The 26,680-nt window shown below is 36.4% G+C and overlaps 2 protein-coding genes and 2 long non-coding RNA genes across 5 annotated transcripts; all 4 read left to right on the top strand.

Annotated features, from left to right (window-relative positions):
• The first annotated feature begins 811 nt into the window (after positions 1-811).
• LOC113350298 (serine/threonine-protein phosphatase PP1-like) lies at positions 812-3,368 on the top strand. Its single transcript, XM_026594418.1, has 4 exons — positions 812-1,296; positions 2,031-2,590; positions 2,671-2,874; positions 3,000-3,368. Exons 1-4 carry the CDS (start codon positions 1,104-1,106, stop codon positions 3,018-3,020), a joined length of 978 nt encoding a protein of 325 aa, XP_026450203.1. The 5' UTR covers positions 812-1,103; the 3' UTR covers positions 3,021-3,368.
• A 1,565-nt stretch (positions 3,369-4,933) lies between these two features.
• On the top strand, positions 4,934-5,951 carry LOC113354411. 2 transcript variants are annotated; one of them, XR_003361864.1, is made up of 4 exons: positions 4,934-5,022; positions 5,261-5,297; positions 5,594-5,670; positions 5,911-5,951. It is a non-coding gene; the product is annotated as an uncharacterized LOC113354411 (long non-coding RNA). The 2 variants fall into 2 exon arrangements; XR_003361865.1 differs by lacking the exon at positions 5,911-5,951 and adding an exon at positions 5,847-5,865.
• Positions 5,952-6,292: 341 nt separating this feature from the next.
• On the top strand, positions 6,293-9,021 carry LOC113352610 (zinc finger BED domain-containing protein RICESLEEPER 2-like). The gene is made up of 3 exons (XM_026596414.1): positions 6,293-6,597; positions 6,984-8,780; positions 8,866-9,021. Exons 2-3 carry the CDS (start codon positions 6,990-6,992, stop codon positions 9,019-9,021), a joined length of 1,947 nt encoding a protein of 648 aa, XP_026452199.1. The 5' UTR covers positions 6,293-6,597; positions 6,984-6,989.
• A 220-nt stretch (positions 9,022-9,241) lies between these two features.
• LOC113354410 lies at positions 9,242-10,200 on the top strand. Its single transcript, XR_003361863.1, has 3 exons — positions 9,242-9,374; positions 9,868-9,925; positions 10,024-10,200. It is a non-coding gene; the product is annotated as an uncharacterized LOC113354410 (long non-coding RNA).
• Positions 10,201-26,680: the final 16,480 nt, after the last annotated feature.

The following is a 26,680-nucleotide window of genomic DNA, read 5'->3' as shown; positions in this document are numbered from 1 at the left end:
CCAGGACCTGTTACCATATACTCATGGTATTACTTGTGATCGGTTGCACAAGTCACTAGGATCGGTTACACCAATTACTAGGACCTTTGTTTCCGCAGTAAAGTCAAATGAATGGAATGCTACTACCTGATCTCACGTGAGCTGTTTTTCGAGGTTGACGAACCTTCTCTGGTACTTCAGCTGCTGGAGGTAGATTATCACTTTTGTTATCAGTGAGATTCTTCTGTTGGAAAACGCTACTAGCATGAACAACATCAATCTTACTAATACTTGCAGCGTCTATTCCTTTATAGCCCAAACTTCGTGTATCACGATGTTTTTTACATGCTCCCTGCATAGTGGATAATTTGGTTGAGCTAGAGCTAAACTTTTTCAAATCTTCTTCCAGCAATTTGACCTTGGTTAGGTTACCCACGAGGCTCGCTGATAGACTAGCACATTAACCTGTTTAATTAATGTGGTAGTATGTTGTTGGAGCTTAGCTTGTTAGACTTCTAACTAATTAATGTAATATTCCTTATCTAATGAGAAAATAAGGTTTTTAAAGAAAAAATGGAAGACGGTAAAACTTGCTAAAATTGAATTTGCGGGGGATTTATTTATAATAAATCTTTACCGGGGATGCCAAATGCCCTTAGCAAGGAAGAACTAGAGGTCAAATAAAAGAACCGTTTCATGTTACTATTTAACGGCGAGATTGACAGATCATCAATCCACCTTGGACAAATTCCCAAGTACAGAAAATCAAATCTGTGTTGTAGCAACAGAAAAATAAAAGTCAGAGAAAGCAAACATTTGGTAGGAATAAGATTACGCCCACAACAAAACGATCCAACCAACATATACACATATCTCCTTATCATTCCCTTAACAAAGCAAATCTTTTATAGGTACAAGTTGTGTTGCATTGACGCGTCCTGTTGAAGGTTTCAACTTCTTTTTCTTTTCTTTTCTGAGAGAACATATCTGGGCTAGGCATTTCTTCAAACAGAGAAGGTATTGAAAAAGAATCAGAATTTCTAATTGATTGGGGGTGATTAGGTGATCATTTGTGCTTCTGGGGGTTGCTTAATTATATTTTTGGTGGTGGAGGAGGAGGAAAGATGATGACAATGGAAGGGATGATGGATATAGGGGTATTGGATGATATAATAAGAAGGTTATTGGACGGAAAAGGAGGAGGTAAACAGGTTCAATTATCTGAAGGTGAAATTAGACAACTTTGTGTCAACGCTAGACATGTTTTCCTGAATCAACCTAATCTTCTAAAACTCCACGCTCCTATCAAGATCTGTGGTTAGTTCTCTCTCCTTTTCCCTCTTTTACTCTTTAGAGATCAAAATTTTGACTATGGGTTGTTTTGAATTTGTTTAGATGTTAAAGGAGGTAATTTGTGTTTGATTAGGTTGTTGTTGATGAAGAATTGATTAGGTTTGAAGAATTTTTGATGGATGTTTTGATCATCTTTATTTTATGATGATTAGCTTTATTGTACGTTGTGGATCAATTTTCAAATATGGGTTTTTGTAGATTATGCACAAGTGTAGATTTGCATTGAGAAGCATATGTTTATTTTATGATTTAATTGTTGTTTTCTTTTCGTTTTCGGCATGAAATTGGTACTAAATGAGTTTTGTGTAGAGATGAGCTGTTCGAAATACTGTTGCATATGGTTGTCTAATGTTCGGTGGCCGTAGAGAGAATTCTTTAAACCATATTAAAATGAATAGTGCTATTGTTTTTTGCAGTTATGTCCTATGGATTGGTATGTATGAGCTATCTTTGTGAATTAGAGAGAAACCATTCCTACTTATCTTCCACATAAAATTTATTACATTCCTTAGATTTCAACACTTCCCGGATGAACTTTAGAACCAGGGTAGTAAATGCATTTTAACATGCTGTTTGTATGACATCCTGATCTTCTTTCTGAAAATGTGTGAAACTCAGTCCTTTTTTTTGCTGCATCCATTTTTTCTTATTTTACAGGAAACATTGTTTCTAGGTTCTAACCTTAGTTGCTCTTTCAGGTGATATACATGGGCAATACCAAGACCTTTTAAGGATGTTTGAATTTGGTGGTTTCCCTCCTTCTGCAAGCTACCTCTTTCTTGGAGACTACGTTGATCGTGGTAAACAAAGCTTAGAAACAATCTGCTTACTATTGGCCTACAAAGTTAGGTATCCCGACAAGCTATTTCTTTTAAGAGGAAACCATGAAGATGCAAAAATAAATAGGATTTATGGTTTCTACGACGAGTGCAAAAGGAGGTTTAATGTTCGGTTGTGGAAGATCTTTACTGACTGCTTTAATTCCTTGCCCGTGGCTGCTGTCATTGATGAAAAGATCTTCTGCATGCATGGGGGTCTTTCTCCAGACTTGGAAAATCTAAAACAAATAAATGATATCAAAAGACCAACTGAGATCCCTGATGCTGGTCTCCTATGTGATCTGTTGTGGGCTGATCCTGACCCTGCAGTTGAAGGATGGCAAGACAGTGATCGAGGTGTGTCCTGTACCTTTGGACCTGACAGGGTTAAGGAGTTCCTATCTAAGAATGAACTAGACCTAATATGCCGAGGTCATCAGGTAAGCTGAGTTTTTGTCTTCCTTGGTTTGTAAGTCCTGGATTGCTTGGTGGAGTTCTAATAGATATTGTTAATTTTCAGGTGGTCGAGGATGGATATGAATTTTTTGCCAAAAGGAGATTAGTTACAATATTTTCGGCTCCAAACTATGGTGGGGAATTTGATAATGCAGGTGCTTTGATGAGTGTTGATGAAGCTCTAATGTGTTCTTTCGAGATATTGAAACCAATGGAACATGATCCTCCTGCAGGCAGTTCTAGTTCTTCAGGGTTGACGCTTAAGAAGGTATTGTACTATTGTTGTTCCCCTTACCAAGAATCTTATATATTTTGGGCAGTGTAGTAGGAACAAAATCTTGTGCTGCATTATACAAGTTATTTACTAATTCCTGTTGCATTTTGATGAATCAGTTACCGAAAGGTTCAAAATGAAAGTCTGATCAAGCATGACAACTAACGACAGTTTCTGAAGATTTGGTGAAGTTCATGAGAAGTTAGCTTATTTTGTTGGGACTGGGGATTATTTATTTGTCAAATGATTCTTGTTTAGAGAAGCCTTGTGAATCCAATCAACAGTGATGAACAAAACATGCAAGAAAAAAGAAGAAAGTGAATCGTGTCAATTATTGATAGCAATTCAGAGTATTATACGCAGTGTGTATAGATTAAAAAATGCACGATGTCCTCTGTACAGACGGAGAGAGTCTTCTTTGTTTGGTTGCTTTCACAGAAAAATGAACACCTAATTGTTTGATATCTACTCTTTTAGTTTTGGTAACATTTCTGGGGAAAGCTATTCACGTTTGATTTGCAGCCAAGAATTAGAGGGAAGCGTGGTTCACAAATCTCATAACCTTTTTTTTTTCTTTCTATTTCCGGCTTCTTGTTTTTTCTTATTTGGCCAAGTAGGGGATGAATATTGTTTTTTATATTGGGTTGGCCTGCCTTTTAGAGGTCTAATTTTAGTAACGATTTTTTCGGGGACCATGGATTTCTTGAGGGGACCGTGGTTCTATACTTATAAGGAGTGTCCTAAAGTTAGAAAAATACTAATGTACGTTTGACCCTAATTTAATGATAACTAACCTAATAACCACCTAAATCTAATCATATATAACTAATCTAAATAAATCATTAACCATAATCAACTAATTATAATTATCGGAAATTTTTAGTTTTGAAAATTTCTTCCCTTTTTCTTCCCTTTTTTCGTGACGTTACTCGTTCGATTAATCCATCACTTTTAATTCGTTTTTGATTGAAGAAATCGAGTAGAAATCATCAAAATAAGATTTAAATGGAAGTTATACTAGCTTGTTCGGTTGGGAATAGTTCAAAAAATACATAGTTTGCTAACCGAACATTCTGAAACCAAGAACACGAAGAACACTTCGACTGTTACGATTTTTTTTTGTAACCGAACTCGTGTATAGAACAACAAATATTGTGTTCGGTTGGTTCGCAAAAAAAGAAAATCCAAATCGAACTCCTCTTTGAAAATCAATATATTGTGTTCGGTTAGTTGGAAAATTTGTCCCCAAACTGAACTCTAATATAGAACTACAGATTCTGAGTTCGGTTGGTTCGCAAAAAAAATATATTTGTTAACCGAACTCTACTCTGTAAACACATATGTTGAGTTTGGTTTATTCGAAAATATTTTCTCCTAACCGAACTTCACTCTGAAAACTCTTGCATTGAGTTTGGTTTAGCCGAAAACTTATATTGGAAACTGAACAAATTAAAAACTCCATTAAAACGAATTTCGGCTACCTACGTCTTCAGAGACATTAGTCGAACTGTGTTTCCAGATAAGTTCAGCTACCCGTTCTTCAGATATTGTAGCCGAACTAGTTTGACCTAGCTAAAATCTACTCAAATTTTAGGAAAGTTATGGACAATTCGAGCAACATTGACGAATAATCTAGGAGATGAAGGTTCTGATTCGGATGTGCTATCATCACTTGAGTCACTCCACTCATATTTAGGGCTGCACATACCCAACCCAACCCGCCGACCCAACCCGCACCCGACCAAAAATACCCGCACCCGACCCAACCCGCCGAGGCATGGGTCGACTATGGGTGAGGCACGCCAGAACCCACCTATTTTGGGTCGGTTGCGGGTAGAAACTTCCGTCACCCGAACCGACCCACCCACCCGCCCAAAACTAACGTAGGATCCTGACCCTTAGATCTAACCTAGGATGGATTATCAGAGCCGTTGAATTTATGTATAAAAGACCTAACTTAACCTAACCTAATCGCAATCTCCTTCTCTTCTCTTCTGCGGCCTCTCCCTCTTCTGAGTCTTCTCTCCTTCTCAGACAGACTCATCTTCATCCAAGTCTCCAACTCCATTCTTTTTTCTTCTCTCAGTCTCAGATTCTCTTTGTGGATCATCGGCATCACCAGAAGCAAACCAATAACGGAAGGTAAGATTAGGAACTCAGTAATTTTCAATTTAGGGTTTATCTGTTTAGGGTGTTGTTTTTTAATTTCAGTTTGGAATGAATTGGTATGATGTTACTATGTTAGAACTCAGTAATGAAGAGTTTAATCAGTAGATTCAAAGGATTCTTGAATGTTTATGTGTTTAGGGTTTGTCAAGATTGAAGAACTGAATCTGAATCTAATACCCTTTATTTTATTCTTGAATGTTTATGTGTCAAGATTGAAGAACAGAACCCAGCTATCTTCTTTTACCCAGGTTTGTTCCTCTTTATCATTTTTCAGAATTTGTTTTCTTTGTTTTGCATAGGCATGCATCCATTTTATTTGCTTCCAAAACCCCAAATTCACAAAATCTTTCCGTTTTAAGCAATTTGAGGAAATTTCAGGGTTTAGATTTATAGGTTGATCATTTACTCTGTTTTCTAAAAATGTGTTTTTCATTTTTTTGACAAGTAGGACTTACTTGAGGAAATGAAACCAAACCACTGAGATAAATTATTTCAAATTTACTGTCAAGTGTCAACTGATGAAGTTTGAATTTCTTTGTTTCAGTTGGTAAATAAATCATTCTTTACCTCTCAAACTGCATCCACATTACAGTCATTGCCAGAATCTTCTCCTACTTACAGGTAATTTCACTATTAATTTTACCTTTGATGATCAATTTACCACTTCCTCTTTGATAATAGGTGAAAACATTTTTACTGTTTTGATTATTTAGGTTCCTTTTATATGTCCTTTCCATTTTATGGTTTGTTCACTTTGTTGTTTATCTGAATCTAATGTTTTTTTTATTCCATGGTAGGGTTTGTCAAGATTGAAGAACTGAATCTGAATCTAATACCCTTTATTTTATTTTTCCATGTTAGGGTTTGTCAAGATTGAAGAACTGAAGTTCAGTTCATTGGAGCTTGGAAGAACTGGTCAGAGACTCAGAGTTGGTTTAAGAAGAACTAAGAAGGTATATCCAACTATGAAATTGTTTTGATTATTTAGGTTCCTTTTATATGTCCTTTCCATTTTATGGTTTGTTCACTTTGTTGTTTATCTGAATCTAATGTTTTTTTTTATTCCATGGTAGGGTTTGTCAAGATTGAAGAACTGAAGTTCAGTTCATTAGAGTTTGAAGAAGAACTAATCAGAGTTGGTTTAGGAAAACTAAGAAGGTATATCCAACTGTTTTGCTTATTTTGGTTCCTTTTATATTGTTTAGGTGAAGTTTGATAGAATCTCATTGAGCATGATAAAAATGGTCCTAGCGGTGAATCGCAAAAGCTACTTGTAGCTCATTCTCTCTTTGTTGAGAGGATGTTTCTGTCGTTAACATAAGGCCTTCGGCAACCCTACCGCTAGGACTCAGTTGAAGCTACATGTTAGAATTAAATTGGTGTACTTCAATAAATTTTGTATAATCTCTTAACTTAGAAGTTTTTATAAGTTGTATGGTCTGAACTTAAGAATTTTTGTATTGTGTATCTATGCTGTAAGGTGTCGGTGGGGTAGTGACTTATGTAACAAATTCAACTAATCAGAGTTGGTTTAGGAAAACTAAGAAGGTATATCCAACTGTTTTGCTTATTTTGGTTCCTTTTATATTGTTTAGGTGAAGTTTGATAGAATCTCATTGAGCATGATAAAAATGGTCCTAGCGGTGAATCGCAAAAGCTACTTGTAGCTCATTCTCTCTTTGTTGAGAGGATGTTTCTGTCGTTAACATAAGGCCTTCGGCAACCCTACCGCTAGGACTCAGTTGAAGCTACATGTTAGAATTACCTAGTTTATATGGACTGAATTGATTACCTAGCAAGTTCTAATTGATTTTTTAAATCAATCTCAGTTCTTTAGTACAACCTAGTTAATTTATTTGGTATTTGAACTAAGTCATGAGTATTTTGTTCAATTCAGTATGGTGTTAGTACTTTCAATTGTTTCTTTTGTGCAGGTTACCATGGTTGAAATCTCAGAAGATGATTCTGCTTCTAATCTTCCAATTATACATGGAGTGGCATCACAAATGGGACCTCCCCCTCCACGTCCACCGCGTTCTGGACAAGTGCATGGACCATCAGCAGGGACAGGGAGTACCGCTGGCTCATCTACACCAGCTTCTGAACCTTCACATGCTTGTGGCGCAGGTGAAACATTAGATAATAATCCTAATGCTGGTGTGAAGAGATCAAAGGTATGGGATCACTATGATATTTATGAAAATGGTGAGAGAGCGAAATGTAAATATTGCAAAAAGGCTAATTACAAGATTGGTAAGAAAAATTTGGATGGTAAGAAACATGGGACTTCTAATCTCCAACATCATTTGGATAAGTGTCAGAAGTATAAGAATGAAATGAATGAGGCTAGAGCTGACGGACAACAAACACTTGAATTCCAGCCTTGCAAGCTTGGAGAGGAACCACAGTTGGTTGGGGTGTCTTTTTCTCAAGATGCGTGCAGGAGAGCGCTGATTAGATTTATCGTTACCGATGAAATGGCTTTTAGAATTGTTGAAGGTGAAGGTTTTATAGCTTTTTGTAAGTATCTTGAGCCTCGATTTAAGCTTCCAAGTCGTATGACAATATACCGTGATGTGTGCAAGCTGTTTTTGACAGAGAAGGCTAATCTGAAAAGTTATTTCAAAGCAAACAAGATAAGAGTGTGCCTTACTACTGACACTTGGACGTCATCGCAGAATTACAATTATATGGTAGTGACTGCGCATTTCATTGATCATCATTGGAAACTACATAAAAGAATTATCTGTTTTTGCTTGATTGATAGCCATGAAGGTACAAATATTGGAGAGGCTTTGGCGAAATGTTTGCTAGACTGGGGACTTGAAAAGGTTTTCACTGTGACGCTTGATAATGCGTCTGCAAATAAAGTTGCTGTTGACTATTTGAGGAAGAGAGTTCAGAGTTGGGGTTCTGCATTACTCGGAGCTAAACATTTACATGTTCGATGTGCGGCTCACGTACTTGCACTTGTTGTGAAGGACGGTATGAAGAAGTATCATACATCACTTCTCAGGATCAGGGCAGTGGTAAAATATGTCACGAAATCTCCCGCAAGATATAAAAGGTTTACGGAGGCTGCTGTGTCGGAAAGAATAGATTGTAAAAAGGGTCTGATATTAGATGTGAGAACGCGGTGGAATTCTACTTACTTAATGCTTGTTGCTGCTGAAAGATATGAAAAGGCATTTGAAATGCTACGTGAGTTGGATAAGGCATTTTGTGAAGAGTTTTGCTTTGATATTCCAGTACCAGATAATATTATGGGTGATGGTGATGACACTGTTGATCTTGATGCTGATTATGATCTGGAATCAGACAATGAAGAAGAACTTGATACTACTGAAGAAGAAGATTCTGCTGCTGTCAGGAAAGCCAAGAAAAAAAACAGGCCAAAAGTGCATGCTCCTGAACGATACGATTGGTGCAACGCGAGAGTTCTGATTAAGTTTCTACAAGTATTTTATGAAGCAACTGTTGCATTTTCAGCTTCTACTTATGTTACTTCTCATTCTTTCTTATTGGAACTTGGCACTGTTCGTCAAGAATTAGAAGAATGGAAAAATACACATGAGGACCCTTTCTTAAGCCACATGGGTGCTGTAATGTTGCTCAAGTACAACAAATATTGGGGAACATACCGAAAGATGAATTCGTTGATGTTTATGGCTGTACTTCTTGATCCACGAGAGAAAGAACATGGATTATTTGTGACTGTTGAAGATTTAATTGTGCATTATGACCCAGCAATGAAGAAAAAACTTGTAGAAAAATGGGTTGAAGAAGTTCTGAAAAATTTTGTGGAGCTGTTTGCAGCTTATAAAGCAGAAAATGTTAGATGTGCAGTATCTTCATCAGAATCTGTGGGCGAGACTAATTCCACTTCTACTCAAAGTTCTTCGAGTTTTGGAAGTACTATTTCTAGCAAGGCCAAGTATATGGCGGGAAGGAATAAACGAAAGCATCAATTGAGTAATGTGGAGGACATTGGGAGATCTGAGGTAGAAAGGTACTTGGCTGAACCGATCTACACACCCACAAATGAAAATGCTACTTTTGATATATTACAATGGTGGAAGGTAAATGCTGCGAGGTTTGACATTTTGCCACTTATGGCTAAAGATATATTTGCTATTCCCGTTTCTTCCGTTGCTTCAGAATCAGCATTTAGTACCGGAAAAGAATTTTGGATCCTTTTCGAAGCTCCTTAAAGCCCAAGACACTTGAGGCCTTAATTTTGTTACAAAATTGGTTACGAACACCAATAGACATGGATTCATCTACCCTTGGAGTCGAGGAGGAGGAGATTGATATTGCTGAGTCTGGTATGTCTAAATTTTCCTTGGCTCTATTGTTGTTCATGACACTGTGAGTTTTACTGCAGCATGTTTATTACATGAAAGTACATGGTTTACTAAACATAATGCATGCTATGTGAATAGATTAACTGCCCTGTTATGTTAACTGCTGCCCTGTTATGTTAGTAATCTATAACAAAAATCTTTTGAAATCCGAAGATCACTCATAGTTATCTCTATATCAACATGTCAGAGGCATTGTCACAATGTCGTGTACCTCATATCAATTGGATTTCTTAAATTCAGTTATCTGTTTGATGTTTGTTATACTGTTTTCTATGGTTTGAGAATCTTGAAATTTGGCTTTTCAAATTTTGCTTTGATCTGTATATTGTCTGTTATCTTGATGTTCTTAGTATTAGGATATTTTATATGTTCTTATAGTTGAATTTGGATGTTGAGATTATGATGAAGCTGAGTTATTCAGTTTAATTGTTCATTTGAATCATTTCGCTTGCAGAGCTATTCAGTTTCAGTGACCTTGCTTCTTCTTCTATCGTCATAGACTCATAGACAAGGTAATGACGCCAAGGCCCAAGGGTCATTGTCAGTAGCTTGATATTTCTGAGTTCATCTTTGTTACTGTAACTAATTTACAGACTTCGTTTTATTTCAGGCTTTCAGCCATTCGGAGGTAAAACATCCACAAACTTGCAGGCTTGCAGCGACTCGCGGTTGGTCGCTTTATATGATATTAGGCTTTAGTATAGTACGCAATACTCAATAGTAATGCACTCTTTTATCTTTTGAGCTTTGAACAATTGAACTCTGTTCCTTTTTATTGTTAGCTTTATCAACTTTGTTATACACTTATACTGTTATACAGTTATACACTTATACTCAATAACTCTGTTCCTTGTTAATGTAATGTATACTAATGTCATTTTATTTTATGGTGGGTAACCCACCACCCACCCGACCAAACCCGCCGTCACAATGGGTCGGTTGACAACCGACCCATTGTGTTGTTGGGTCGGTTGCGGGTGACAACTTCTGTTACCCGCCATCAGTGGGTCGGGTGGTGGGTGAGGCCAAAACCGACCCAAACCGACCCATGTGCAGCCCTACTCATATTCACCCATCTAAAAAAACTCCATCTTCTCCTACTTTACCCTTTCAATAATTCTTCTTCATATAAGAAACCAATTTATTAATTTAACCTCACTAATTACTAATTAAATTAACTTAATCATTCAATTAGTCAGTGTATTAACTAATAATTACATAAATTTAATTAGGAAAGTTAATTTTGGTATTAACATAAATATTTGGATAAGGGGTCACTTAGATTTACTTGAAAATGTCCTACCCAAAATAAAACCACGGTCCCCTCAAAAAAGCCATGGTCCTCGAAAAAAATCGTTCAATTTTAGTGTAACCAATATCAATAATACTAGGTATCTAATTGGTCGGGCCTATAGACCGGTCGTGGTCCCTTAAATTCTTTTGGAGTAACGAGGGTAGGAGACCACATTTTTTTTTCTTGCACACTTTTATCACTAAGAAGAATTAATTTGTGTGTGCTCGATTTATTGGTTAATTATTTTAAAGACGACAGTCTCTTATTAAGAAACTTAAGCCCCAAATTTCAGAATTAAGGATCGAAACACTGAAAACCGAAAACAAAGTCTCTTTTTCCAAGCAAATCATGGTGGTCAAGCAAGGGTTCCAAGCACAATCAATCTTTATTTTTAGCCGATTTCTAAGAGGAGCAACCCAAGGAGTAGAAATTAATTGATCTTGTATTATTATATAGATTCAGCTTATGGCAGGAGTTTTGGGAAGTTAACATCATGGATTTAGTTCTTGGCAAAATGGCCGCTGGTTCTTCTTGTTTATTATTGTGAACAATGTCGTTACGGTTTTCCCAGATCAACCACAGAACAAAAACAATCAATGGAATTTGCTCAACTCTTGAAGATAAATCTTGATAAGGAAACAATTACAAGAAAAATTTGGTCAATTTTATAAAGGTTAAACTTGAACTGATTACTTTGAATTTTTATGAGTTGTAAGGTTTTTACAAGTTACTAAGTCATTTGTAATTTATTCGGTCCTCATTATACATTTGCGGCAAAAGTAGTCAGATACATGAATTATATTATGTAGTATTTCTCTAATTGGCAGAGCACCTCTTAGTGTCTTTCAAACAAAGATTTGAATCCTTGGGGGAACTTTTAATTTCCAAATTGCACTTCATAAACCAGAGTTAGATTCGTCCCCTCTCACACTTAGTGTAGAATAAGCAGATTTCGCAGAGAAGACACCATCCTTAGATGGAGTCCAAATTTTTTTTATCATTAGAAGGTTCAAAGTTAAGAGGGATTGTTTCAATCTTTTCTTTTGAATCTTGATCAAAAACAACAGTTAGTTTTTCTCCATCCCATGTCCTTGTATCCTAATTAATAAGAATTTGAACTTTTAAGTTTTTGTCAGGGACATAGTTTTTTCTTGGTGTAACAACCCCTTTCCATGGAATCCACCCATGAAATAAAAGGTTTTATCTTGTTTATCGTGTGGCATTTCCATGTCCATGAAGCATTATTAGGACTATTATAGTGCCATACATCACAATTTGCATAGTTTTTGGCTTTTAGAACTTGTGCTGGGAATAATGATGGATTTTCCACCAATCTCCAAACACTTCTAGCCATCATATCCAAGTTATTAATCTCACTTGTTCTAAATCCCAGGCCATTATTTTATTTTATTTCTTGCAGATGTTCTTCCAAGCAATAAAATGCATCTTCATCTTGTTTGATCTTGGATCCTACCCCCACCAGTATTTATTGAAGTGAGAATAAATTTTTGGCACATACTTTTAGGTATTAAGAAAGTAGATATTTGGTAAAATGACATGCTTACATTTTTCATCAACCTAGTTCTACCTGTCTGAGCTAAGAACCGAGTAAGCAAACTATTCACCCTTTTTTCCACAACACTTAGAAAAGAGAGATGGGTTTGGGTCTTAGAATTTAGAATAGTAATTGGAACTCTGAAATATTTCTGAACAAGATTGAGGTTAGTGATCCCTTGTCGTACTACGTCAAAATTATATTACTTTCTCACTCAAAAAAAATATTAACTAGTTATATGGCAAGAAAGGTTCGTTCCACGGGAGGCTATTATGGTTATTATATTTCAATTCCTTAAGTAACAAGAGGGGGGAATTTTTATTTTTATGGAGCAATAAAAACTAAATTCAAAGCAAAGTAAATAGTAGAAGATAATCACGATTTGAGTATATTGGTCATAGGGTTCATATTCAATCTTAAACATGTACTTGAATAAATGATAGAAAATTAATCTCTTATCTCAAAAGACCTAGAGTATCTTGAACGCAAGAATAATATCATCAGATGAGCAAAAACGGAGATAATTAGATAATAATCTCATCACCTACTTACCATGTCGATTAAATTCATATGTACATAAATTATTTCTCCGAGATAATTAGCATTTGAATAATCTCTAAAAACACAATAGACATATTTGATCACATAATTATGACTCAAGTTAAGTCTTAAGTGTTATATGAAAATGATCAAGCTTATAGTTCAGTTGGCTAGTTTCCACTAACCATTCATGAGCGTGGTCTTTGAACACGTTTCGGTTACTTCATCCTAACCAGAGTGTATATCTTGTTAAGTAAATCAGATTCAAAGGTTAATCTAACAGTGGATATTTTTTGCTTGGTTCCAAAGCTATCTTAGCTTAAACCTAAAGCAACCTATGCTTTGAATGTCTATAAAAGGGGAACCTCAAGCAACTGGGATTTTTAAATCCCGACATTACTTTTATTGGTCTGTCCTAGTTGCAATACTAGAGTCGTCCTCTTCCTAAGACCCTTCTAGGGTTTAGAGACTACAAAGACTTCATAGGGATTCGTGAAGCCAGGTCCATCTATTGTTTATCTTGATAGCTCGAGTATCCTGATCTTGATTTGATTGTTGAGCTTGCTCCATCAATCAAGATAGATAGAAATCATCAAAATTCTCCTCGTCTCATACTTTGTTGATTCCACAAGTTTAATAATTGTGAGGTGAATAATAATCTAAGTTGCACTTCGGACTACATAAGCCCGGATTTTGAGGTTTGCTAGATTTTATCTATTGCTATCAATTTACAATCACCTTGATCTACGATCAAAAATAAAATCACACATATAGACTTATATATGGGAGGAAGATTGGTTTAAAGTCTTCAATTGAGTTGAAGCAACTCTTAGGCTGTATGGGACGTCATCTAAGGGAATCAATTGCGTGGAGTCCCGCTGGGATTCAAGAGGCATAAGGAGCGCGACTATAACTGAATTTTTGTGAGGGTTTAATTCGGTCTTAACTACATTCCATTCTGAAGTTAATTGGTAGTAGGCTAGTGTCTGTAGCGGCTTAATATAGTTTGGTGTTCAATCTGGACTAGTCTTGGGGTTTTTCTGCATTTGCGATTTCCTCCTTAACAAAACTTCCGGCGTTTGTGTTATTTCTTTTTCCGCATTATATTGTTTATCTTTATAAATGAAATATCACAGGTTGTGTGTTAATCAATCAAAGTAGATACATCCATCCTTGTTTGTTAGATACGACTTGATTGATACTTGGAAATTGATATTTTGAATCACCAAGTACTCTCACTGCAAATCAGGTTCACGGACTTGCCTCTATAAACTTTCTGATTGTGAGAGAAAGAGATATAACTCGGAATATTCTTCCTTGATTTAGATTCATTAAGTTGAACTCTCGAAATTATATTTAATTTTGTCCATACAGGCTGCCTAAGAAAAAGTTGGTGGTGTATTTTGGTACCCCCGCATTTTCAACAATGTTTATGAGAGTTTTATTAAGAGACTAAGGAAAGACATCTTGTTGCCTACAGTTTCTTATACAAATGAATGTTGTGATAATTACACTCTTCATCATAAGTCAAAAATAAAAAAATAAGAGATGGAACAAGAATATGCAAACCAAGCAAGAGGTCAAGAGTGATGACTCGGTCTTAGTCACTCGTGAAAAATAAGACAAGGCTCACCTCAAAACAACCTAGTTGTGTTGGAATGTGCATGCTCACCTTTGTGCTTTGAAAAGACGAGGGTACCCAAATACACCACAATCTTTTATTTATCAACCTATAAGTTCTCTACCGAATGTGATCGTCTATAGACAGAGTCGAGACAATACGACAATTCGGTTCACACTTCGTCTGATCGTCTATGGATACAAGATCAAGACAATACAACAACAAGATAACTTGTGTGATTGACTACGGATACAAGATCGGGACAATACAACAACAAAGTATGCACTTGATAATAGGTTCGGTAATAACCAAACTCAATAGGATCACTATCAAGTATTGCGGAGTTAACATAAAGTGCAATTTATTTTAATTATAATAAAACAATTATAATGCGGAAAAGTAAAGTAAATGGCACAACAAGATTTTGTTAACGAGGAAACTGAAAATGCAGAAAAACCCTAGGACCTAGTCCAATTTTGAATACTCTCAAAATTAAGCCGTTATACAAAATTTAATACTAACTTCGTATAGTTGAGACGAAGAAGACTACCCCTAGCTACTTAGTTCCCTCAGTATCCATGCGCCTTCGACTTCTAGAGTCACGCACGTGAATAACAAGTCCTTTGGATCGTATTCCAAATAACAAAGAAAGAATGTATTTGGTAACCACTCTAATCAATCTTGCTAAAAGATATAGATAAGTCATTGACAAAGGATCTTATGTTTAATCTAATAAACTCCTTTGTACGGTTAGATCAATCTAACTATAACTATCGAAATAGTCAAGTATAGATTCGCACTCAATCAATATACATCTCATAGAGAAATATAGAGAATGCCGATCTCACGCAACTAATCAATCAGATTTATCAAAGATAAATGGATTCTAGTTGGATCCTAGCTAATCAAGGTTTAAGCACTAAATCCACAAGATACGAAAACTAATAAGAATTCTTCTTCATATTCAAATCTTCTATTGCCTTACAATACCTACACAACATCACTTGAATCTTTTGTGATCAATCACGCACAGATTGGAGTCTGTTAACAATGGATTATCACAAGATGTATTTAGATCTAAAAACAGTTCTAAAGATCCCATCGATACTTTGATCTAATTTGAGCGAATTTTATATCAGATGAGAAGATTCTCAAGAATAAACAAACTAGGTGCAATCAAAGTTTCAACAACTGTTAGTCAATCAAATCGAATCGAAAATTAATAACACAGCAATTATCTAGTTTCCAACCAACGGTACTCGTAGAGATTCTTGATCCCACAAAAGTTTTTAAACGAGTGGTCTTAAAAGATTTCACCTAATTGGGATTATTTTCTCTCCGAATAGACGTCTCCACCAGAAAAAATACGAATTGAAGTTTTCCTGGATCTTAGGATAGTTTGCTAGAAATGCAAACTTAAGTATTTATAGACTAAGGATGTTTGGACACCGAGGAATTTCCAAAACCTAAAATATTCTCAATATTTTCAATGAATGCCCAAATTCGGTTTTCATAATTCCAAAAAAATTTGGTCTAATATTTCCAATATCTCTTAATATAAAATCTCCAATTAGTAAATGCACATTACTAATTTTTATTCTCTAGAGCTATACATTAATTGCTGGTAATTAAAGCATATAAAACCAAAAACATTAATTAAAAGATTCTTAATTTATTTCGGCACAAGATCACCTTGAGTACCAAGGATTATCTTTGAACAATAAATGATAATAGTTACTGCTCGTGCTCAAAGTACGTTGACATCTTTTCACTGCAAATCCTTATTTCATATTTACATGGATTTGCTTCTTGGAATCGGTTCTACCACACTTCCAAAAAAGTTTAGAATTGGTTTGCCAGTATTCCAAGACTACTATGTGATTGGTCATACCAAATCACAATGGTTAGTTATGATCGATCCTACCAAGTCACATACATGGGTTCGGATCGGTTATACCAATCACTAGGATCAGTTATACCTAAATATGGTATCTACTTGTGATCGGTCACACCAGTCACTAGGATCGTTTACACCAATTACAAGTATCGGTCACACAACACTTATGATCAGTCACACCAATTACAAGGATTGATCATACCATCTCATGGTGATTACTTAGGATCGGTTACACCAATTACTATGACCGGTCATACCAAATCATAAGTCTAGGTATTTTGATCGGTTATACCAAGATACATAACCTGAGTTAAGATCGATTCTATCAACTCACACATATTGGTCATCCAAAGATATGCAATAAATAGCAAGACTAATAAACCCATTGATCTCCCTTTCGATTCATTAAACAAGTTCATGAATGTACTTCCTTTAAAAAAATGTAAAACATTGTTTCCTATGATGAAATCTTCACCATAACCCATACAAATAATCATAAAACCAAATACAAGATTATGTCGATGTCTAATTCCTTAATACTATGATCATAATATTATGATCATGTCACATCACTAGAGTATAGTATACAATATATACAGTATATACAGCTTCGCATGTTATGTTTTCAATATGCATGACTTGAAAGATACATTAGGAATTGAAACAAATTCAAGTCAGTATTACTAACCCCAAGTTTCAACAACACAATAACCTGCATGTATTCAATCAATAAATGTCGTTGTTCACATTTGAATAACAAAAGCTTTTACTCCCTCTAAAGGCAAGCTAGGTAAATATTCAATCCGAACATCTTTGTTATTCCCCTCTTGTAGTCTTAATACTACACAACAATATGATATGTTTCTCCCCCTTAGTCAATGCTTTACTCTTTCGTTAGATATAATGTTTAAGCAAAATTGTCATTTCCAAGTGATTAAAAATCACTTGTTTACTCCATATTGTTAGAGTATTGCTCGGTCGAACTTGCATGCGTTGCTATCTCAAGCATGTTTGTCAATGTTAGTGATCAAAACTATGAGTCTTGATTTCTAGCCTATTTAGATGTATCAGAACTAGGATATAGATTGTGTAGTTGAGCTTTAGACTTCACGGCGTTCATCTCTTGAAGATGAAGAACTACTAAGGGGAGCTTGTGGAACTTCATCGACAAAAGGTATGTGGAAACTGAAACATATCTATCACTTTAAAAGTCTATTTATACTCTATCTCCTATATTGAGACATAAGTCGTATTACGATATAGTTTTCTATTAGTCTGGTTTATCAATTGGTTCCTATTCACCTTGATTTATCAATATAAGGAACAAAAACTCTTGGGTATTTCTATGGGAGACAGATTTATTCAATCCTATAGACTTTTCTGTGTAAGACATATTTGTTTATCAAGTATTCGACTTTGGGTCGTAGTAACTCTTGGTTGTGGGTGAGATCAACTAAGAGAATCAAGTGTGTAGTTTTTTGCTGGGATCAGAGATGGAAGGAGCACAACCGTACCTTGAATCAGTGTGAGATTGATTAGGGTTCAACTACAGTCCATTCCAAAGTTCATTGGTAGTAGGATAGTGTCTGTAGTAGCTTAATACAGTGTGGTGTTCAAACTGGACTAGGTCCCGGGGTTTTTCTGCATTTTCGGTTTCCTCGTTAACAAAATTCTTGTGTCTGTGTTATTTCTTTTCCGCATTATATTTTGTCATATAATTGAAATTTCACAGGTTGTGCATTAAGATCGATCAATTAGAATATCCAACATTTGGTTGTTGAATTACATTGATTGACACTTGAACATTGGTCTTTGGTACCGTTCAAGTTTACTCCTCTTATATTCAATCTGGCTCGCAGGTTTCTACATGCTAATTGCAGATTGAATTAAGAGTTAGAGATATTAAACTCTTTGATATACTTTTATCTGGATTGAGTCTGACTGTCTAGTTGATTCTCTAGAAAGTATATTGGAGTAAGTCCTCTCAGATTTCCAAATGAATTGTTGGGTGTGGTTGTTAGATCCCCTCTTTTTCAGCTGGTATCAGAGCAGGCAAACACGTTAAAGACCTTATAAGTCTGTGTTTGTAACAATCTGACTTCTATGGGTCTTTGTATCTCTTAAACCAACACATACAGAGATGTCTTCCAAATCTTCTGATTACACCACAAATCTTGGGTTTGACTCAAAGGATAAATCCTTAGAAGATTCTTCCAAATCCAGAGGGGAAAACAAGACTTGTAAGAACATGTCAGAATCAGAAATGGAACTCACCAGAACGTTAAAAAAATCTTCTGAGATCATTGATTGTCAAGCGGCTAAAATCAAGTCTCTTGAAGAAAAGAATGATCAGCTTATTGATGAATTTGAGAAATATCTTGACAGGGAACGTGAACTCTACAGCTACGTTGAATCTCTCTCTAACAATATCGAAAGACTGGCTCAAGAAACTACTCTACAACACAAAAAGATTAGTATGCTTGAAATACTGTCAGTGAAAACTCAGCTAGAGACGAATGTTTAGTCAAGAATCATTCATCAGAAATTAACAGTTTTCTTGTTGAAAAAGAGAAACTTGTTGCATTTCTTCAATATGCCCGAGAACAGTTGTTTGTGGGTGAAAAGGGTTTCTGCTGATTTTGGTAAATTCGTGTGTGTGAATGAGAAATGAGTCTAAACCCTAAACAATGTACTGCACGGGAGTACTTTTGCTTCGAGAGATCAATCTGTACAAATCTGGCCTAAACCAAGAAATGGCCGTTTGATCGGTTGTCAACCGTCAAATATAATTTCACTTTCTTACTTAACTACAATAATATAGTAAGTGGTAGGAAAGAGTTCGTATCCACAGAGAGGCTTTTGTTGTTATGTAATTTTCAGTTTCTAAGATAACCAAGGGGGATTTTTGTTTTAACAAATAAAATAAAATAAAGTAAAGCAAAGCAAAGCAAATAGTTGGAATAATCAATAAGGAGAAGATATTTGTCATGGGATAGTATCATTCACAAACATGTATTTTCATCAATGAATAGAATTGATATTTTAATCTCGCATTTATTAAAAGTCCTAGGATACCTTGATCGCAAGAATATCCCACTAATTCCCTAATTTCATCACAACCACATTAAAAGATGCATATGTGAATTCTTCCTAGAAAGCAACCCAAAGTGTAAAAGCACAATTAAGTTTAACTCCCTAAAAGCTTTAAGATTTATGGAATAAGACTAATCAAAACAAACAAACGTGTAAAAGCACTAATTCGTTTTAACCAAGGTTAGGATTCATATGTGACTAGTAGGATATATCACTACAAGCACTACTCACAATTATGCTACTTAAAATCAGGGACAAGCAAATTTTTCGTGTTGAAACCTTAATATAGCTCTAGATATGAAAGCAAATCGGATTGATTCCGGACTCAACCAATCAACCAATCAAATCCTATAACAATATAGACCATGAATCATAAATAATAAAATATTGAGACAAAACTAATCCGTAGATTCAAATAACATATTTGAGAAATCAACTTTTATCCCATAAACATTAATTGTATTTAGTTACTCATAATAATAGAGTTCATCATAATCATAATCAATAAAATAAAGAAGATGAAAACAAACGAAAGCAAACCCTAGAAGAAGTTCGCTCCAAAACTCCAAGTAGAAAATAATACGTGATATTCAAAGTTGTAGAAAACTTTTCCTTTTTGTAACTTTTCTCCCTTCCAAAACTAGGTCAAAACTTCAAAGCCCATTAGATGAAAATCCACGTGGCCCAAAAGCGAGATGAACCCATGTAGAAACTTTGCCAAATCGTCGCCGAAAAGTGGTCGGAGAGTCGCCGGAAATTGGGCTCAGGTGACCGGCAAAGTCAAACCGATCACCGGGTCAACTCGGTCTTGGTCAACTGAGTCAGACTGGGGTCAACTCGGTCAAAGTCAGACCGAGTCAGCTGGATAGTCAGACGAGTCAGGTCTGAGTCACATTAGCCAAGCCATCTTGGACACCTCAATTTTTGTGTTGCACCATCATGGTGCTTCACAGTATTGCGCATCCATCCATGATGTCTACCTCCTGCACATTCAGTTCTTCTTTGCTTTGATGCATTCTCATTCACTCTTAGCCAATATCACAGCTGCACAACATCAACTCCAAGTACCAGCAGCACAACCAAAGGCCTAGTTCTATCATGTCTTCAATTAACCTACAATACCAACACCCCCATTTCCCTGGCAAGCAGCAGTAGCTTCTGCAATACCAATTTACAGCACAAATCAACCCATTTCATCTGCATTCATTCATTCAATCTCAGTCCATCTTCTTAACCACAATACCCATTTCTTGTTCATCATGGCAAAGTACCAGCTCCTGCATTCATTCTATCTCAGGTCCACGACTGTCTCATCAGCTGGCAACAACTACTAAGTTCTAGCTCCAACTCAACTGCAATGAGCTAGCACTATCATTAGCAACTCCATATACTCTTCACTGGCTCAGTTCAACTGCAGCATCCTTGCGTTTCTATCACCAGGTAATACTGCATTGCAACTACCACCTGCAGTTGAGCTCAAACTCTGCTCATTAACCAACACCAGCTGCACATACATCATCACCATCAATTCCTGCAATCTCAGCTCAACCCATCTGCTCAGCTCACAGCTCTTCTCAGCCTTGCACACAACACAGCAGCTGCAGCAATCTCAAACTGCGGCTTCATTCTTACTTCAAGCACCAACATTACAACATCATACCCATTCTGCAAATCCCATCTTGACCTAAATAACCAAACTGCAAAAGCCTTATTGCACAGGCCACAATCCGCACTTGCACTGCTATAGCCAACAACCCATATCAACAGTTACACCTCTACTCTTCCAAACCCAATTTAATCTCAGATCTGCTGTAACCTCAATTCATCATAATAGATTCAATTTCAGACCCACTTCTTGACACAACATCATAACCAACTACTGCACCAACAACAAACCCCAAATCATCTCAGAAATCCTTCAATTCATCATGCTAATTTAGATTCAAATCAACCCTGACTTGGGTTTCTTCTTCACTTCAACAGCAAATTAATCAACAGCACAGCTTCAATTTCTTCATTTTGTGTTCTTGACTGCAACTGCTTCAAACCTATTGTAGCCACCAACAGATTCGACCAAAACCCATTTGAACCTGCATCTGAGTTTGAATCTCCTTTTCCCCCATTTGTTGTGTCTTTATCAACATCAAATTATCATTTAAACTCCACATCAACTTCTGCATCTCCATCTTCTTATAGCTTTGACTGAACCATACACCAACAACCAGAACCCAATCTTTGAAATTTCATATTCAAATCGAAAACCCATTAATCAATCGAAATAACATCAAACCTTCAACTGGAAGTAGTGGCAATCGATTCAACCCATCTCAGCCTCACAGTTTCACCTCCTCTCTGTATTTCAGCTGCAATTCACTTAATTTCTCGATCGTCAACAGCAGCGGTTGCTCCTTCTCTTCATTCTCTTGATTCAATTTCTCGATCTGGTTCAGTAGCAGCAGCTGCTGGCTTTGTTTCTCAATTTCAGGTGAGAAATGATTGAGTTTGAGAATTTGTTTCTCGATTTAGGGTGTAGGAATTAGGGTTAGATAATCACACCCCACTCATTAGATACCCCAGTGGATGCCCTATAACAGATGGTCACCCCTTAACCTCATCTGGATGTTTTTATTACTCCCCTGAGAGAGTTGCCCCTTAACCTTGGGTCGTCTCCCGATAGCAATTGCTGACGCTTTTTCCCCTTTGTGCTCCACTAAGCTTTTCCTCTAACTCTTCCACCAACGGCGATCCTCCCTTACTTCTCAGATCTACTTTTTCTCTCTAATTTCTCTTCATCATTAAAGCTGCCATGCTTTTCAGACAGAATTCGCATCACTAAAGCTGACATGTTTTTCAGATAGAAATTAAGAAATATAAGCAAATAATGAGAAATAATCCGCCTTGCCCTTTTTGCTCCAAATGGACACTTTCTTCTTCTTTTGCTCCGAATGACTCCAAAGTACCTAAATACTCAAAAGCAACCATAAGATACATAATTTACAAGAAAATTAGCAAAGAAAGCATAAATACTAGCTATAAAATTAGGTGTTTTAAACACCTGTGAAATTCCCCCACACTTAGACTTTGCTAGTTCTCGAGCAAATCAAACAAAATAATTATAAAACATACATACAACTCCGTCTCGTCGAGCCTACGGTAACTTTTAGCATAAATAACGAGCCTTTGAACCCCTAGGTGTCCCTAGTGGACGAGTTATAGTCTCGTGAAGGTTTACAAGAGGTTTACCTACAAAACCTATTTTTTCAACTCCATCTACCTGTGAAAAATCCATGAATGAATCCAAAATGGTTGCAAGAGGAGGTACCTTGTTATGAATCCAAATTAATATATATAAATTAAGCTCTGTTAAGAAAGTCGAACAAGCCACAAACTCGGAAACTAACAAACCACAATCACAAATGAAAAGATTAAGAAGATGGAAATAGATATAGATGGTTGCGATGTTGACTACAGTGATCGGTGTTTCCCGTATTTGTCTGAAGGTCGCTGCCAATGATGAACCTATGAATCCTATTGGATTGAGCTACTGGGATGAATTCTAATATCAACACACTGGCATATACAAGGGAACCGGCAGTCAATAAACTTAAATCTAGATCGACTCACTGGCATATACAAGGGAACCGGGAGTCGATTTTATTGCACCATAATAATTTATTTATTTATTTATTTATTGACATCATGATTGGATCTTGTGGATCCAAGCGCATGTTTCTTGTCAGCAGATTACATGATAGTTCCCTTGGATCCTGCACTCCACGCTTGCTTAGACGACGGAAACAGGGAGAAAACACACATATTGCTTTATCCAAGTGTCAAACTTATTATGTTTGGTCAATTGGTCGGTCTCTTTTTTTTTCCTCTTTTTGTAGTAACTCAATCACACTATTTCATCCTAACAGCAATAACAAGTCGATGTTAGTGACCCACCAAATCACATAGATATAACATAAAGGTTACAAAAGTAAAAACAGAAAGTGATATGGTGATATTCTGAGCTGTAGTAACAACTTTCATATTATTTCTAACACTTGAATAATTTTGTCCCTTGTAGCTAATGGATTCTTCAACTCCCGCAACCAAAATGGTTTCATCCACATAGATTGGTAGTGTCATCCTAAAGGAACATATTTGTATGTTTTGGAGTATCATTTTTGTTTTTTTTCTTTTCATTTTTCATTTTTCATTTTTCTATTTTTTTTTATTATTTTTTTCATTTTTCAGTTTTTTTTTTTTTTACTAAAAAGCATCAAACTCAAAAAACATATAAATGCTCCCCCACACTTAAAGTTTACACTGTCCTCAATGTAAATTAACTCATCCAAAGTGAAATTCAAGGTGGGAAATTACGCAAATAATATGCAAAAACAAATATAAAAATACTTTAAAAAGAAATAAAAGAAGATAAAGGTAAAGATACAAAACCGGTGGGTTGCCTCCCACTTAGCGCTTGGTTTAAAGTCGTCAGCCCGGCTATCTCCTTGCTTTCTATGACTCCTCCAGAGGGATTGCATCCACAAAATTAACTCCTTCCGCCACTTCGTAAGAGAAGTTTTCATAGTATGGTTTCAACCGGTCCCCATTAACTTTAAATTCCTTACCTGTAGCTATGCTACGAATTTCGACTGCACCATGAGAAAACACATTAGAAACAATGAAAGGTCCAATCCAACGTGACCTTAATTTACCCGTAAATAATTGCAAGCGAGAATTAAACAAAAGCACTTTCTGCCCAACACAAAATTGTTTTCTAGAAATCATAGTATCATGAAATGCCTTCGTTTTCTCCTTGTAAATGCGTGAGCTTTCAAATGCATCATTCCGAAGCTCCTCTAGCTCTTGGAGTTGTAACTTCCTTTGCTTTCCAGCACCATCCATCTCCATATTGTATTGCTTAATATCCCAAAACGCCTTATGCTCAATCTCCACGGGTGAGTGACAAGGTTTACCATACACAAGCCTAAAAGGAGACATCCCAATAGGTGTCTTGTATACGGTTATATAATCCCACAAAGCATCATTAAGTCGCATGCTTCAATCCTTCCTTGTTGGATTCACCGTCTTCTCAAGTATGGATTTCACCTCTCGGTTGGAAACCTCGGCTTGTTCATTTGTTTGGGGATGATAAGGTGTTGCAATCTTGTGCAACACATTGTACTTCTTCAACAAGTTTTGTAAGAACCTGTTTTTGAAGTGAGAACCCCCATCGCTAATTATAGCTCTTGGAATTCCAAACCTTGCAAAAATATTAGCCTGCACAAAATCTGAAATCACTTTAGAATCATTAGTTGGGGTGGCCTTAGTTTCCACCCATTTAGAAACATAATCAACAGCAAGTAAGATATAAAAATTCCCATGGGAGTTGACAAAAGTACCCATAAAATCAATACCCCATACATCGAAAACTTCAATAAATTGAATAAAAGTTTGTGGCATTTGATTTTGAGCACCTAGATTGCCTGTTCTTTGGCACCTATCACAAGTTGAACAAAATATATATGCATCCTTAAACAAGGTTGGCCAATAGAAACCGCTTTCAAGCACCTTGTGAGCGTTCTCTTACTCCCAAAATGTCCTCTGCAAGCATAAGAGTGACAAAAAGACAATATAGAATTACATTCACATTCGGGAACGCACCTTCTTATTACTTGGTCGCTGCAATGTTTCCACAAGTATGGATCATCCCATATGTATTGGTTTCCCAACTTCTTAAGTTTGTCCCTCTCAGCACGAGATATGTTCTTTGGAATTTGTTTAGACACCAAGTAATTGACAATATCAGCATACCATGGTTCTCCAAAGGTAATTGAGAATAGTTGCTCATCCGGGAAGCTTTCACGCAATGGGATAACTTCCTTGTCCACAGCAATATGGCTCAAGTGATCCGCAACGGTGCTCTCAATTCCTTTCTTGTCTTTGATTTCAAGATCAAACTCTTACAAGAGTAAAATCCATCGTATGAGCCTCGGTTTCGCTTCTTTCTTCATTAGCAAGTACCTAAGTGTTGCATGATCAGAAAAGACAACAACTTTTGTACCAATTAGATAAGAGCTAAACTTTTCCAAAGAAAAAACAATGACTAACAACTCTTTTTCAGTGGTTGTGTAGTTTTGTTGGGCCTCATTTAACGTTCTAGAAGCATAATAAACAGCATGAGGTATCTTCCCCACACGCTGTCCAAGCACCGCACCAACCGCATAATCACTAGCATCACACATAAGCTCAAAAGGCTTGCTCCAATCCGGTGGTTTAATGATAGGGGCTGAAATATCAAAAGCTCTTTCAAGCGATTGAATGCCTCCGCACACTTTTCATCAAAGTTAAAAACCACATCATTTTGCAATAAATTACAAAGTGGTGACGCTATCTTGGAAAAGTCCTTGATAAACCTACGATAAAAACCTGCATGTCCAATAAAAGAGCGTATCTGCCTCACCGTAGTGGGAGGGGTTAGAGCACGAATAAGGTCTATCTTAGATTTATCAACTTCCAAGCCTTTAGAAGATATTATATGGCCTAAAACTATGCCATGAGTTACCATAAAATTGCACTTCTCCCAATTCAGCACAAAGTTTGTTTCAACACATCGTTCAAGGATTAAAGACAAGTTGTTCAAGCAAAGGTCTAATGAATCACCAAAGACACTAAAGTCGTCCATGAACACTTTGATTATGTTTTCAACATATTCTGAAAAGATACTAACCATACACCTTTGAAAAGTAGCTGGAGCATTGCACAAGCCAAAAGGCATCCTTCTATAAGCAAAAGTACCAAAAGGACAAGTGAAAGTGGTTTTCTCTTGGTCCTCCGGTGCTATCACAATCTGATTATAACCTGAATAGCCATCAAGGAAGCAATAGTAAGAGTGTCCAGCTAAACGTTCAAGCATTTGATCAATAAAAGGTAATGGAAAATGATCTTTCCTAGTGGTGGCATTCAATTTTCTATAATCAATACAAACCCTCCAACCGGTTTGCACACGAGTTGGGACAAGTTCATTCTTATCATTCTCCACCACCGTCACACCTGATTTCTTTGGTACCACTTGCACCGGGCTTACCCACTTGCTATCGGATATGGGGTATATAACACTTCCAAAAGCTTGAGTATCTCCTTTTTCACAACTTCCATCATGGGAGGATTCAAACGACGTTGCGCTTCCCTTGTAGGCTTTGCATCGTCCTCCAAACGAATCTTATGCATACAAACGGCAGGGCTTATACCCTTGATATCAGCGATTGTCCATCCA

This window comes from Papaver somniferum, chromosome 2, assembly GCF_003573695.1.
Source record: "Papaver somniferum cultivar HN1 chromosome 2, ASM357369v1, whole genome shotgun sequence".
Lineage (NCBI taxonomy): Eukaryota > Viridiplantae > Streptophyta > Magnoliopsida > Ranunculales > Papaveraceae > Papaver > Papaver somniferum.
The sequence above is the reverse complement of the archived record's forward strand: the minus strand, read 5'-3'. Positions and strand labels throughout refer to the sequence as shown.

Bases quoted from the DNA above. Each gene is read 5' to 3' on its own strand.
- LOC113350298 (XM_026594418.1), top strand. From the start codon at position 1,104: ATGATGACAATGGAAGGGATGATGGATATAGGGGTATTGGATGATATA. The intron at 1,297-2,030 runs GTTAGTTCTCTC...TTGCTCTTTCAG, and splicing joins CGCTCCTATCAAGATCTGTG to GTGATATACATGGGCAATAC. The intron at 2,875-2,999 runs GTATTGTACTAT...TTGATGAATCAG, and splicing joins CAGGGTTGACGCTTAAGAAG to TTACCGAAAGGTTCAAAATG.
- LOC113352610 (XM_026596414.1), top strand. From the start codon at position 6,990: ATGGTTGAAATCTCAGAAGATGATTCTGCTTCTAATCTTCCAATTATA. The intron at 8,781-8,865 runs GTGCATTATGAC...AGCTGTTTGCAG, and splicing joins TGACTGTTGAAGATTTAATT to CTTATAAAGCAGAAAATGTT.